The sequence below is a fragment of the Ceratotherium simum genome, chromosome X (genome assembly GCF_057802395.1).
Source record: "Ceratotherium simum simum isolate JZ-2026a chromosome X, ASM5780239v1, whole genome shotgun sequence".
Lineage (NCBI taxonomy): Eukaryota > Metazoa > Chordata > Mammalia > Perissodactyla > Rhinocerotidae > Ceratotherium > Ceratotherium simum.
The window spans coordinates 3233213-3249024 of record NC_141940.1 but is presented as its reverse complement, the minus strand read 5'-3'; the positions used below and the strand labels follow the sequence as shown (position 1 = coordinate 3249024).

Here is a 15812-nt window from a genome sequence, read left to right as displayed (position 1 = left end):
ACATACATACAATGGAATACTAGTCAGCCATAAAAAAGACAAAATCATCCCATTTGCAACAATGTGGATGGGCCTTGAGGGTATGATATTAAGCAAAATAAGCCAGACATAGATAGACAAACACCATATTATTTCACTAATATGTGGAAGATAAACAAACACATGGATAAAGAGAACAGATTAGTGGTTACCAGAGGGGAAGAGGGGGTGGGCAAAAGGGGTAAAGGGACACACATGTATGGTGACAGATAAAAATTAGACTATTGGTGGTGAGCACATAGCAATCTATACAGAAACTGATAAGTAATAATGTTCACCTGAAATTACACAATGTTGTAAACCATTATAACCTCAATAAAATAATTGAAAAAAAACAGCATGGTACTGCCACGAAAACAGACAAATAGATCAATGGAACAGAACTGAGAGCCTAGAAATAAACCCACATATTTATGGACAGCTAATTTTCAACAAAGGAGCCAAGAACATACAATCGAGAAAGGAAAGTCTCTTCAACAAAGGGTGTTGGGAAAACTGGACAGCCACATGCAGAAGAACGAAAGTAGATCACTATCTTGCACCATATAAAACAGTTAACTCAAAATGGATTAAAGATTTGAATGTAAGACCTGAAACCATAAAACTTCTAGAAAATACATTCTTTGACACTGGTCTTAGCCATATCTTTGGATATATCTCCTCAGGCAAGGGAAACAAAAGAAAAAATAAACAAATGGGACTACTTCAAACTTAAAAGTTTCTGCACAGCAAAGGAAACCATCAACAAAATGAAAAGACAACCTACCAAATGGGAGAAGATATTTGCAAATCATACATCCAATAAGGAGTTAATATTCAAAATATATAAAGAACTCATACAACTCAACAACAAAAAAAAATCCAAACAACTCGATTAAAAAATGGGCAGAGGATCTGAATAGACATTTTTTCAAAGAAGAAATACAGATGGCCAACAGGCACATGAAAAGATGTTCAACATTACTAATTATTAGGGAAATGCAAATCAAAACTACAGTGAAATATTACCTCACACCCGTTAGAATGGCTATTATCAAAAAGACAAGAAATAACAAGTATTGGAAAGGATGAAGAGAAAAGAGAACCCTCATACACTGTTGGTGGGAACGTAAATTGGTGCAGCCGCTAGGAAAACAGTATGGAGGTTCCTCACAAAATTAAAAATAGAACTACCATATGATCCAGCTATTCCACTTCTGGGTATTTATCCAAATAATACAAAAACACTAATTTGAGAAGATGTATGCACCACTATGTGCATTGCAGCATTATTTACAATAGATAATATATGGAAACAACTTAAGTGCCCATCAACAGATGAGTGGATAAAGAAGATGTGATACATATATCACATTATATATTACATATATAATGAAACTTCGTATTATTATATATATAATATAATGGAATACTACTGAGCAAAAAAAAAATGAAATAATGCCATTTGTGACAACATGGGTGGACCACGAGAGTATTATGCTAAATGAAATGTCAGACAGAGAAAGACAAATACTGTATAATTTCACTCATATGTGGAAGATAAAAAACAAAACAAATGAACAAACAAAACAAAAACAAACTCATAGAAGCAGACAACAGATTGGCGGTTATCAGAGGGGAAAGGAGGTGGGAGAAGAGTGAAATAGGTAAAGGGGGTCAATTATGTGGTGACAAATGGAAACCACACTTTTGGTGGTGAGCATGCTGTAATATATACAGATGTCGAATTGTAATTTTGTATACCTGAAACCTATATAGTGTTATAAACCAATGTTACCTCAATTAAAATAGAAGGAACTTTAGTAAAATTGCTGGATACAAAAATCAATTTTCTATAAATGAGCAGGAAACATTTAAGTGATTAAAAGACCCCAGTTAAAATAGCATCAAAAACATCTACTCAGATATGCCTCTGAATAAAATGTCATGAGAGGCAACAATCCTCTACAACTGGAAAAAACTGGATAACTTGTAAAAATTTTAATTATAAAGGTACTAGATAGTGGTGGAAACAACAAGGATTAAATAAATTAACATTCCAAGGAAGGGAAAACTTTTCCAAAGTAAATTATCAATCTCCAACTGATTTTCTACTCTGGAAAATGTACCAACTCAGAACAGACTGAGGATCAGGCTTACCCAGGCAAAAAGCCGCTACTAGGAGAAAGAAAAACCAACAAAGCTTTTAACAGTTTGACAAAACTGGTTGACAAGTTGAAAAGTTGATGAGACTTAAATGCTCAGCCTATTTCCCCTACTAGACATTTGCTGACTTTCAGTACTGCACAAGAATACCGGGAGCTAGGTCAAATACTTCTAAACGGTAAAGTGAAATCTCCAGCGACCACTCAGTTCTTAGGAAACAGACATATGCTAGCATGGGAAGTTACAGGAGGCTGCAAATTGTGAATGGCAAATCTGGATCTTCCACAGTAATTCAGGAATTAAAGACAGAAACCCACCAAGGTTTTACATCCTAGAAAAGAAGAGCACACCAGAAGTAGACTGAGTTTTACTAAAACTGCAATCCAGCCCTCACTGAGCTCAATATCTAATTGGATTGAGGTAAGCATCTCCTTACCTTATCTGCCTAAAAGGAGAAAGGTGGAACTCTCTCTAGACTATCTCATCTAAAATCTTTATGGTTCTTTTTTACATGATGCATGGCATGCAATAGAAAATTACTAGAACCACTACATACCTATTAGAATGGCCAAAATCCAGAATACTGACAATATCAAATGCTGGTGAGGATGTGGATAACAGGAACTCTCATTCATTGCTGTTGAGAATGCAAAATGGTACAGCCACTTTGGAAGACAGTTTGGCATTCATTTACAAAACTGTACGTACATACTCTTACTACATGATCCAGCAATTTTATGGGTATTTACTCAAAAGAGGTGAAAATGTATGTTCACACAAAAACCTACACACAGATATTTAGGGCAGCTTTACTAAAAATTGCCAAAACCTGGAAGCAGCCAAGATATCCTTTAGTAAGTGAATGGATAAATAAACTGTAGCACATACAGATGATGGAATCCTATTCAGCACTAAAAAGAAATGAGCTATCGAGTCGTGAAAAGACATGGAGGGACCTTCAATGTGTATTATTAAGTGAAAGAAGCCAATCTGAAAATGCTACATGCTGTATGATTCCAACTATGTGACACTATGGAAAAGGCAAGGCTATGAGACAGTAAAATGATCAGTAGTTGCAAGGGGTTGTGGGGAAGGAGGGATGAATAAGGGGAGCACAAAGGACTTTTAGGGCAGAGAGATTATTCTGTATGATACTGTAATGTTGGATACATGACATTATACATTTGTCCAAACTCATAGAATGTACTACACCAAGAGTGTAGTGTGCTACACCAAGTGTAAACTATGGACTTTGGGTGATGATGACGTGTTAATATAGGTTCATCAATTGTAGTAAATGCACCACTCTGGTGGGGAATGTTGATAATGGGGGAGGCTATGTATGACTGGGACATCTCTGTACCTTCCACTCAATTTCACTGTGAACCTAAAACTGCTGTAAAAAAATAAAATAAGAATACTGGATATGCAAAGAATTAAGGCAATATGGTACATATATTAAAAGGAAAGATAGAAAAGAGATGCAGAAGGACAGATGATCTGGATGTTGAAATCATCAGAAAATTACTTTAAAATTAGCTATGATTAACATTTAAAAAGAAATAGAGGGGCCGGCCCCGTGGCTTGGTGGTTAAGTGCGCGCGCTCCGATGCTGGTGGCCCGGGTTCGGATCCCGGGCGCGCACCGAGGCACCACTTCTCCGTCCATCCTGAGGCCGAGTCCCACATACAGCAACTAGAAGGATGTGCAGCTATGACATACAACTATCTACTGGGGCTTTGGGGGGAAAAAATAAATAAATAAAATCTTTAAAATAAATAAATAAATAAAAAGAAATAGAGGAAAAGATAAACAAAAGAGATGAAAGAACCAAGAAATTTAATAGGGAATTTTAATTAATGAAAGTAAGAATCAATTGGATATCCTAGAGTGGAAAAACTAAGAACTCAGTGCATGGGTTTAATAGGATAATGGACCCAAAGAACAGGATTATATAACTCCAAAATAAGTTAATAGAAAATACTAAATCTAAAGTACATAAACAAAATGAACAGGGAAGAGAATAGAACAGAGCATAAGAGACATGTAGGGCACAGTTAAGATCTAACATATATATATTGGGAGAAGAGAAGGAATGGGGTAGAAGAAATATTCAAACAGATAACATCCGAAAAGTTCACAAAACTAATGAAAGACATAATCTCACAGAGTCAAGAAGCTCAGTGGACCATAATCAGGATAAATAAAAAGAAAACCACACCTAGTTACATCATAGTCAAGCTGCTAAAAACCAAAGTTACAGAGAAAATCTTTCAACCAGCCAGAAGACACTACATTCAGGGGAACAACATTAAAACTGAAGGCAGACTTCTCAAAAGAAACAACATAAGCCAGAAGGCAATGTTATGACATTTTTAAAGTGCTAAAGTAAAAATAAACAAACAAAACTACTAACATAGAATTCTATGCCTAAGGAAAATATTCTTCAGCAATGTGGGTGACATAAAGAGGCTTTCATATAAAAAAAGACTGAAGGAATTCTTTACCAGCAGACCAACACTATAAGGAAAAAAAAGGAAAATTCTTCAGGCAAAAGGAAAATGATCGCAGACACAAACATTGTAAATATAAATGAATATTGACTGTAATTGTAATATTTTGTAGAGTTTAAAGTATACGTAAAACTCAAATGCTTAACAAAAATAATGCAAAAAGGTGAGAGAGGGATAAATGGAGTTTAAAGGTTCTAGTAGCATCAGAGAAGTGGTGCAAATAATTTGTATTAGACTGTGATAAGTCAAGGATTTCTGCTATACTTTCTAAGGTAATTACTAAGATAGTAGAAGGATGTATAACTGACAAGTTAGTAGAGGGAAAATATGCAAAGTAAAAACATCAATTAACCTAAAAGAAGGCAATAATGAAAGTAAAAAGGAATATAAAACAAATCACAAATAGAAAATATATGAATAGGTTGTAGATATATTCTAAACCAAATCAAATGAGTAATTAAATTAAATATAAATAAACAAAATATGCCCAAGTAAAACAATAAGATTGCCAGATTGGATTTTAGAAAACTCAAATATATATGCATTACAAGAGGTGCACTTTAAATGTTAAGATGCAAAAAAATTGAATATAAAAGGACAAAAATGCTATACCACGAAATCACTGACCAAAAAAAATACCTTGTATTCTTACATTAATATCAGAAAAAGCAAGCAGCAGTACTAGAGATAAAGAGAGACATTTCATAATTATAAAGGAGGTCAATCAAATGGGAAGACATGGAAGTCCTCTATGGGAGGTGTCAAAGAATTTGTGGACATTTTAATCTACCTCAAATCCCAATCAAGATACCAGCAGAGATTTTTGCAGAAATTGACAAGCTGATTCTAAATTCATATGCTAATACCAAGGGCTAAAACAACCAAAAGCAATCATGAAGAAAAGGAACAAATCTGGAGGACTTACACTACCATATATCACGTTATAGTTAGTAAGACATTGTGATATTGCTGCAAGAATATACTAACTGGAATGACTATGGATATGATGGAAAAAAATAAAGAGTTCAGAAATATGGTATTATATGATATTGCAGTGCAGAGGTGAAAGTACAGTCTTTCAAATAAATAGTGCTATTTTAAGTTGATATTCACATGAAAAAAGCTGCAACTATATCCCAAACTCACAGCATATGAATTGCAAATGAATTGCAAATTTTATGTTAAAATTAAAATAATAAATCTTTTATAGAAAAATATGTCTAAGGAAAATCTCCTTGTGACTTTGGTGTAGACAGAGTTTTTAAACAGGACCGAAAAAGCACTAACTGTGAAAGAAAAAAAATTGATATCTTAGACCACATTAAAATTAAGATCTGTTCATCAAAACACACCAATAAAAAAATGAAAAAGCAATCCACAGGATGGGAGATGACATTTGAAATACATGTATCTGGCCAATAACTTATATGAAGAAAATACAAAGGACTCCTACAAAACAAGAAAAAGACAAACCATCTAGAAAAATAGGCAAATGACTTGAACAGAAGTTCACAAAAAGAGGAAATTTAAATATCCAGTATATATTTGAAAAGGTGTTCAACTTCATTCTCATCAGAGAGAAGCAAATAAGGAAAACCACAAAGAGATATGACTACATCCCCACTTGAATGGCTAAAATGTAAATGAAAATTATAAAATAACAAATGTTGGCAAAAATGTGTAGCAGTGATATGCTGGTAAATGTTTAATAACTGGATCTTTAAATAAGCAAATAAAAAAAAGCCCTGATTTATAGCATTTTTCAGTCTGCATAGTGTAAATACTACAACCATAGCCAATTACACGCAACCATTCTGAGGTCACTGAATGCAGAGTTGAGAAGAGATGCTCACAATATGGCCTTGCTCCAGAACACCACTGATGTGGAGCAACAATAATCCTCATGTCTTGCTGGTGGGAGTATAAATTAATACAACAAGAGTTTGGAAAACTCTTTGGCAATTTCTTCTGAAGTTGAAGATATGCATACTCTTATTACATAGCAATTGTACTCTGGAGTATATACTCAACAGAAATGCGTACATATGTTCACAAAAAGACATGTTTGAGAATTCTCATAGCAGTATTATATGTAAGAGCCAAGAATTTGGATACTACCCAAATCCCTATCAACAGTTTAAAGAATAAACAAATTATAATTTAGTGACATAATGGAATACTATATAACAGCAGTCAACAAACTGTGGCCCACAGGACAAATCTAGCCAGACCACTGTTGTTATAACCTGTGAGCTAAGAACGTTATATTTTAAAATGAGTCCATTTTAAATGGTTTTACAATTAACTACAAAATATTATCAATTTTGCCTCTTGGCCCACAAGAATTAAGATACTTGCTATCCACCCTTTAAGAAAAAGTTTGCTGACCCCTGCTGTAAATCAATGAGTGAATGATCTACAACCGGTGATCTCTGGAACAGCAGCAGCAGCAGCAACTTAGAAATGCAAACACCTGGGCTCCACCCCAGATATGTTGAATCAAACTCTGGGGCTGTGACCTAGCAATCCATGCTTTAACTAGCCCTCCTGATAATTCTGATGCATGCTAAAGTTGAAGAACCACCAATCTACAATTCAAAAATCGTGAATGAATATCACAAACATAATGTTGAGTGTAAGAACACAGATAACAATAAAGAACATACTATATGGTTCCATTTAAATAAAATTCAAAAACAGATAATACTATTAAAAAATCAGAACAGTGGCTACTCATACAAAGGGATTAGCTGCTGGATGGGAGTATATGGTGGGATTTTGGAGTACTGGTAACGTTATGTTCCTTTTTGTGGTTGCTGCTTACCCACAATTTCCATGAATTTCTGAAAACTCATTGACCTATACATATATGATATGTGTAGGGTGACCAACTATCCTGAGATCCTAGAACTAATGGAGTTCGTGGAATGTGGAACTTTCAGTGCTAAAACTAGGACAGTCCCAGAAAAATGGAAAGAGTCTTGAGAAAACTGGGACAGTCCCAGAAAAACCAGGACAAGTTGGTCACTTTAGATTATGTGCACATCTATATGTATATTGCATTCCATACATTTGTCTTAAATCAAGTATCTATAAAGAAACACAACAAAAGATGTTCCAGACTTTTTCACAAAAAATGTAAAACACTGAGAGACATTAAACAAGACTAAGCAAATTCAAATATATACCCATATTCATGAATTAGAGGATTCAATATTGTAATGATGTCAATTTTCCCAAAACTGGTAGATTCAATAAAATCCAAACTTTGTTTTGTTTTTTTTTTTTTGTTTTATTTTGATGGAACTATGTAGACTGATGCTAAAATTTATTCAGAAGTAAAAAATGGCAAAGATTGATTTTCATGTACCATTTGTATGTCTTCTTTGGAAAAATGTCTGTTCAGGTCCTTTGCCCATTTTTTAATTGGATTATTTGTTTTTTTGCTGTTGAGATGTACAAGTTCTTTATATATATTTTAACCTCTTATCAGATGTGTGGTTTCCAAATATTTTCTCCCATTCCATAGCTTGCTTTTTTGTTGTTGTTGTTGTTCTTGTTGAGGAAGGTTGTCCCTGAGGAAACATCTGTGTGAATCTTCCTCTATTTTGTATGTGGGACACTGCCACAGCATGGCTTGATGAGCAGTATGCAGGTCCGTGCCTGGGATCCAAACCCGCAAACCCCCGGGCTGCCGAAGCGAGCGTGCAAACTTAACCACTACACCACAGGGTCGGGCTCTGCCTTTTCATTTTTTATGGTTGCATTTGCAGTGCAGAAGCTTTTTAATTTGATGTACTCTCACTTGTTTATTTTTTTGCTTTTGTTGTCTTTACTTCTTGTGTCAAATCCAAAAAATCCAAAAATAATAGTTACACTATTATTGAGAGTTTTTTTATGTCAGCTACTGTTTTAATTACTTTACATGTACTATCTCATAATCCTTTTAAAAATATATTCTGTGATTGCTATTCTTTATCCCCATTTTACAAATGAGTAAACTGAAGCTTATAGAGGTTAAATAATTTGCTCAAGGTCAAAAAGCTATTTCTGAGTATGTGGCTCATGGCTAACCCTGTCTGTCTCCAAAGCTGATGTTCTTTTGCTCAACACTTTGTTTGTGAAGGTCAGATTATTGTACATTGTATATTGTATATTTTCACAAATACTGTGATTGCAGCTGGACAAAAAAATACATAGTCAAGTTGGCCTATCTAAACTCAATTTGGTCCTCGGTGCTACTCAACAATTCTACATTTCCTTTCCATTCATCCTCCTGCTGTCCTAGAAGACTATTCCCCACTTCCTCTTTACTGAAACCACCACCATGTCCTTCCCATCCTCCCTCTCAGTTGATGAACTTGCTTCCTATTTCACTGAGAAAAGATAGGCGATCATAAAAAAATGTCCACAAGCTTACCACATCTATTCACCCACCAGAATCATACCTATATATCATGCCTTCTTTCCAATACTATGGATAAATTATCCCTGCTCCTACCTCTCCACTTGTGCACCAGTTGCCATCTATATCCCTTCAAGGCTAGCACTGCAAAAATTCTACCCCCTCTCTTGTGCATCAGTATTTCTCTCTCTTAGCTGGATTGTCCTTATTAGTATTCTGTAATATATCCCATCTTTTAAAACTTTCTCTTAACCTCACATTTCTTCCCAGCTACAACCTCATTTCTTTGCTCTCCTTTACAATAAAACTACCCAAAGGAGTTTTCTAAATTCATTACTCCAAATTTCCTTCCTTCTATTCTCTCTTGAATCCACTGCGATTTATCACCACTCCACTGATACTTTTATATACTACTTAACTTCACCTTTGCCAAATCCAAATCCTACAGACAATTCACATGACTTTTCAGTAACATTTGACATAAGTGACCACTCACTGCTTCTTGAAACACTTTCTTTATTTGGCTTCCAGGATACCACACTCCCCCCTCTTTGTTTTCCTCCTACCCCCTGGCTGCTCATCATTAGTCTCCTTTGCTTCCCACTCTTCATCTCTCTACCGCTAAAGTTGGACAGCCCTAGGGCTTAAAGCTTAAAACTTTTCTCTTCTCTCTGTACCCATTCCTTAAGTGATCTCCTCTGGTCTCTTCACTTTAAATAGATTTATATGCCTATGACTCCAGAATTTATATTTCTAGATCAGATCTCTTCCCTAAAGGGTACCTCAAACTTAACATATCCAAAACCAAAATCCAGATTTCCACCTCTAGACTTGTCCTTCCTACAGTCTTCATAATCTCATTAAATGGCAACTACAACCTTATTACGGATGCCATAAAGAACTTGCGAGTTATCCTAACGTCACTCTTTTTCTCATATCCTACACCCAATCAGCAAATCCTGTTGACTCTACTTTCAAAGTACAGTTATAATCTGACCACATCTCACCACATCCATTTCTACTGCTACCACTCTAGTTCTGGCCACCATCATCTTTCACCTGGTCTATTGTAATAGCCTAATAAATTCCTGTTTTCACCTTTCAACCCCTACTGCCTATTCTTCACTGCAACTAGAGTGAACTTTTTAAAACATGCATAATATTATGTCATTCTTCTGTTCAAAATTCTTCAATAGCCTGCCACATGACTCAGAGTAAGAGCCAAAGTCTTCATAATGCCCTACAAAACCCTAAATAACTTTTTAAACTTTTTCTCCTACTACTCTCCTTCTCCATTACTTCACTTCACTCCTTGCTATTCTCAAATACATCAAGTATGCCCCACATTTTCCTGGAACACTCTCTGCCAGTGCATGCTCCCTCCCTTCTTTCAGGTCTCTGCTCAAATATTACATCAATAGAGAGGACTTCACTATCTTACTAAATGAAAAGTTAACAACCACCCACACCCACACCCTCTTTCCCCTTTACTGTGTTATATTCTTCTCCATAGCACTTATCATCTAACTACTTCTATTTATTTATTTTCTATGCCCCCACCAGAATAAATCCACATGAGGGTAACAGTTTGCCTGACTTTTTTTTATACTAATTTGTCCCCAGAAAACAGAACAGCTCCTGGCAGACAAAAAGTTCCCAATAAATATTTATTGAAAAAATGCATGAACAAATGAAGCATTACACCTATAATTCCTTCTCCCCACAAATAAAGCATTCTAACAAACAATAGTAAAAGAATAGGTGGTTTGTTTACCTAGTTTTTTAAAGGAATTCTGATGAAATATACAATTTAGGAATGAATTAGTTTCCTATTGCTGCTGTAACAAATTACTACAAACCTAGAGGCTTAAAGCAACACAAATTCATTCTCTTACAATTCTAGAGATCAGAAGTTTAAACTGGTTGGCAGATCTACCTTTCCAATGAAGGCTTTAAGGGATAATCTATTCTTTGCCTTTTCCAGCTTCTAGTGGCTGTCTTCAATCTTTGTCTCACGACCCCTTCCTCTATCTTCAAAGCAGCAGCATAGTATCTTCAAATCTCTCTGTCTCTCCCTCTCTCTCTCACTCCCCCCTACCCTGCTTCCATTGTAATATATCCATCTCTGATTCTGACCTTCCTGCCTCCCTCTTATAAGGACCCCTGTGATTACTTTGGGCCCACCCAGATAAGCAAGAATAACCTCCTAACCTCATGATCCTTAAATGACATCTGCAAAGTCTCTTTTGGGACGTCAGGTAACATATTCACAGATTCCCATGATTATGACATGGCCACCTTTTGAGGGACATTATTCAGCCTACTACAAGGTAGAAGAACAATTCCATGAATAAAACAGGTAACACTTATGTAGTGCTTACTATATACCAGGCCATCATTCTAAGCACTTGATATACAGCATCTTATTGAATTCAATACTCACCCGGAGACTGCTTGAGGGAGGCGGAGTCAAGATGGCGGCGTAGGCAGACTCTGAACTCACCTCCTCCCGCGGACACAGCCAATTTACAACTACTCGTGGAAAAATTACCCCTGAGACAGAACTGAAAACTGGATGAGAGGAACTCCTGCAACAACGGACAATCCTAACTGGGGTGGAAGAGGCAGAGACTCCCTTCCGGAGAGGAAAAACGCCGCCTTCACAAGCCGCCAGCGTCACGGCCGGCCGCTGGGAGCAGCTCACAGGTACGCAGCCTCCCTGGAGGCACCGGGCCCTGAGCCGGGGAGCGCCCCCGCTGTGGGCATTTTGTGGACCCAGCACAATCGACACCAGTGGCATAATATCTGACCTTGCCTGCTACTAAAGCATTGGGGAGCACCCCCAGAAAACCCGGTTCACAAAGAAACTAAAACTGGCTCTTAAAGGGCCCACGCACAAACTCACCCGTTCCAGAAAGCATCCTAAAATCACCAGAAAGAAAGGTGCACACTGCTTTGGTGACAAGAGACTCACCTAATAGGCCCTGAGTGCATCTCGGTGAGGGGTGAGACCTCTCCAGGGACTGGGACATTGGCGGCGGCCATTGTTGTGGCCTGGTGTGAGCGAGCTGACACAGACGCCATTGGAGTTTTCCCTGAGACCTGCTAGCCCATGGTCTGCTCCACCCGCTAGAGCACCGATTTAATCCAGCTCAGCCATGGCAGGCAGCCCACCCTAGAGACTGGCCCCACCTAACAACAAGCCCTCTGGCAACGTGTGGGCCTGCATAGATTGGTGACTGGATTCTCTGCAGCCTGGCAACTGAGCTGAATTGAGCGGGGCAGGGTGTGCACAAGGAGCGGGTGGAGAGTGTGGGGTGGTGGCGGAGTGTGTGGGGCTCCCGCCGTGGAGAGACTGGGTCCGCTTGGGGAGGTCGGGGTGCTCACACGGGGCAGGACTGTGTTGACTGTGTGTGTGGACCTCTGGGCGGCAGGGCTTGTCAGCTGCAGAAGACTTGTGCTTCTCAAAGACCCACATAGGAGGTTTGCCCCACCTTCCAAAGCCTGAAACAATTGGGTGCTCCTGTGCCTGAGGCCAGCCCCACCCAGCTGCAATCCTCAGAGAGCTGACAAGAGACCTAATAGGCTAGAGGTTTACAGCAATTCTAAGGCCCTGAGCCTAACAACCTGCCACACTGGGGGCCTACTCACTTAAAAGAAATACTGCAACACAAATGTGGTATTAGAACTTACAGCCAACTGTGCTGGGGCTCCTCACCTGATAAAGAGACTGAAGGGCCCACAACAACTACAAGCAGCTGAGCATTACAACAGCTGGCCAGGAGCATAACTCAGCCTCCTGGGCGCCTATAGGGAGAGCTAACAGGCCACAATAGAAGGACACACGTAGCCCACATAGGGGCCACCCTGGAACATTGAGAACTGAGGGAAGCACACTGGAAGCCTCCTAAGCCATCACTTACATAAGGTCACCTATCCAAGAGCAGGAGACGTAGCTGACCTACCTAATACGTAGACACAAGCACAGGGAAAGAGGCAAAATGAGGAGGCAAAAGAATACATTCCAAGTAAGGGAACAGGACAAAACCCCAGAAAAGGAACTAAGTGAAACAGAAATGAGCAACCTACCTGACAGAGAGTTCAAACTAAGAGTGTTAAGGATGCTCACTGATCTGGGGAGAAGAATAGATGAACTCAGTGAGAATGTCAACAAAGAAATGGAAGATATAAAAAGAACCAATCAGAAATGAAGAATACAATACTGGAAATGAAAAACTCATTAGAGGGACTCAAAAGCAGAGTAGAGGATACAGAAGAACGGATCAGTGAGCTGGAAGAAAGACTAGAAGAAATTACCCAAGGTGAACAGGTAAAAGAGAAAAGAATTAAAAAGAGTGAGGACAGTCTAAGGGACCTCTGGGACAACATCAAGCGCACTAACATCCGTGTTATAGGTGTCCCGGAAGGAGAAGAGCGAGACAAGGGGGCAGAGAATCTATTTCAAGAAATAATAGAGGAAAACTTCCCTAACCTAAGGAAGGAAACAGACATCCAGGTACAGGAGGCACAGAGAGCCCCAAACAAGATAAACCCAAAGAGGCCCACACCAAGACACATCATAATCAAAATGTCCAGAATTAAAGATAAAGAGAGAATCCTAAAAGCTGCAAGAGAATGTCAAGTTACATACAAAGGAAACCCCATAAGGCTATCAGCTGACTTCTCAGCAGAAACCTTACAGGCTAGAAGAGAATGGCACGATATATTTAAAGTGCTAAAAGGAAAAAACTTACAGCCAAGAATACTCTACCCAGCAAGGTATCGTTCAAAATGGAAGGAGAGATCAAAATTTTCCCAGATAAGCAAAAATTAAAGGAGTTTGTCACCAAGAAACCAGTGTTACAAGAAATGTTAAAGGGACTGATTTAAGGGGAAAAGAGAAGACCACAAATAGGAAAAATTATCTATTTCCACGATTAGAACGTAATGGATACAAATGCACAAAAAGAGGTTAGATATGATATCAAAAACATAAAAGGAGGGAGGAGGGTAGTTAAAGAGTACAGCTTTCAGACAGAGGTCAAAACTAAAGTGACCATCAATTCTGTATAGAAGAAGTAAGGAACAGAGAAGGACTACTTAAACACTGAGGAAAAAAAATAAAAAGTTAAAAATGGCAGTAAGTACATACTTATCAATAGCTACTTTAAACGTCAATGTACTAAATGCCCCAATTAAAAGGCATAGGGTGGCTGACTGGATAAAAAAACAAGACCCATATATATGCTGCATACAAGAGACACACTTCAGACCTAAAGACACTCACAAACTGAAAGTGAAGGGATGGAAAAAGATACTCCACGCAAATGGCAATGAAAAGAAAGCTGGGGTAGCAGTACTCATATCAGACAAAATAGACTTTAAAACAAAAACTGTAAAAAGAGACAAAGAAGGGCATTACATAATGATCAAGGGAACAATCCAACAAGAGGATATAACACTTGTAAATATCTACGCACTCCAATGTAGGTGCACCTAAATATATAAAGCAATTATTAACAGACATAAAAACAGAAATAGACAGTAACACAATAATAGTAGGGGACTTTAACACTCCACTTACACCAACAGATAGATCATCCAAACAGAAGATCAATAAGGAAACATTGGCCTTAAACGACACCTTAGAACAGATGGACCTAGTAGATATATACAGAGCATTCCATCCAAAAACCGAAGAATACACGTACTTTTCAAATGCACATGGAACATTCTCCAAGATTGATCACATATTAGGCCACAAAACAAGTCTCCATAAATTTAAGAAGATTGAAATAATACCAAGCATCTTTTCTGACCACAACGGTATGAAACTAGAAATCAACTATAGGAAGAAAATCAGAAAAGCCACAAATACATGGAGATTAAACAAAATGCTACTGAACAACGACTGGGTTAACGAAGAAATCAAAGAAGAAATCAAAAAATACCTGGAGACCAATGAAAATGAAAATACGACATGCCAGAATTTATGGGATACAGCAAAAGCGGTTCTAAGAGGGAAGTTTATAGCGATACAGGCCTATCTCAACAAACAAGAAAAATCTCAAATAAACAATCTAAAAATGCACCTAAAGGAACTGGAAAAAGAAGAACAAACAAAGCCCAAAATCAGTAGAAGAAGGGAAATCATAAAAATCAGAGCAGAAATAAATGAAATAGAGACCAAAAACAATAGAAAAATTAATAAAACCAAGAGCTGGTTCTTTGAAAAGATCAACAAAATAGACAAACCTTTAGCTAGACTCACCAAGAAAAAGAGAGAAGGCACAAATAAGTAAAATCAGAAATGAAAGAGGAGAGGTTACAACAGACACCTCAGAAATACAAAAGATTATAAGAGAATACTATGAAAAACTATATGCCAACCAATTCTACAATCTGGAAGAAATGGATAAATTCTTAGAATCATACAACCTTCCAAAACTGGATCAAGAAGAAGTAGAGAATTTGAATAGACCAATCACCAGTAAGGAGATCGAAACAGTAATCAAAAACCTCCCCAAAAATAAAAGTCCAGGACCAGACGGCTTCCCTGGTGAATTCTACCAAACATTCCAAGAAGACTTAATACCTATCCTTCTCAAACTCTTCCAAAAAATTGAGGAGGGGGGGAAGCTCCCTAACTCATTCTACGAAGCTGACATTACCCTGATACCAAAACCAGACAAGGACAACACAAAAAAAGA

General features: G+C 37.7%; 1 protein-coding gene across 8 annotated transcripts in view; it reads right to left on the bottom strand.

The window, feature by feature from the left end:
• GABRA3 (gamma-aminobutyric acid type A receptor subunit alpha3) overlaps nucleotides 1-12300 on the bottom strand; it is a 253136-nt gene extending 240836 nt beyond the window's left edge. For 2 of the 8 annotated variants that reach the window (XM_087426803.1, XM_087426801.1), the window contains exon 1: nucleotides 12077-12205. In XM_087426803.1, coding sequence (XP_087282929.1) covers nucleotides 12077-12134 — 58 coding nt within the window. In that variant the 5' untranslated portion in view covers nucleotides 12135-12205. Of the gene's footprint in view, nucleotides 1-12076 lie in introns of all 8 variants that reach the window. The other 6 variants (XM_087426802.1, XM_087426806.1, XM_087426805.1 and 3 more) reach the window with 5 other exon arrangements.
• Nucleotides 12301-15812: the final 3512 nt, after the last annotated feature.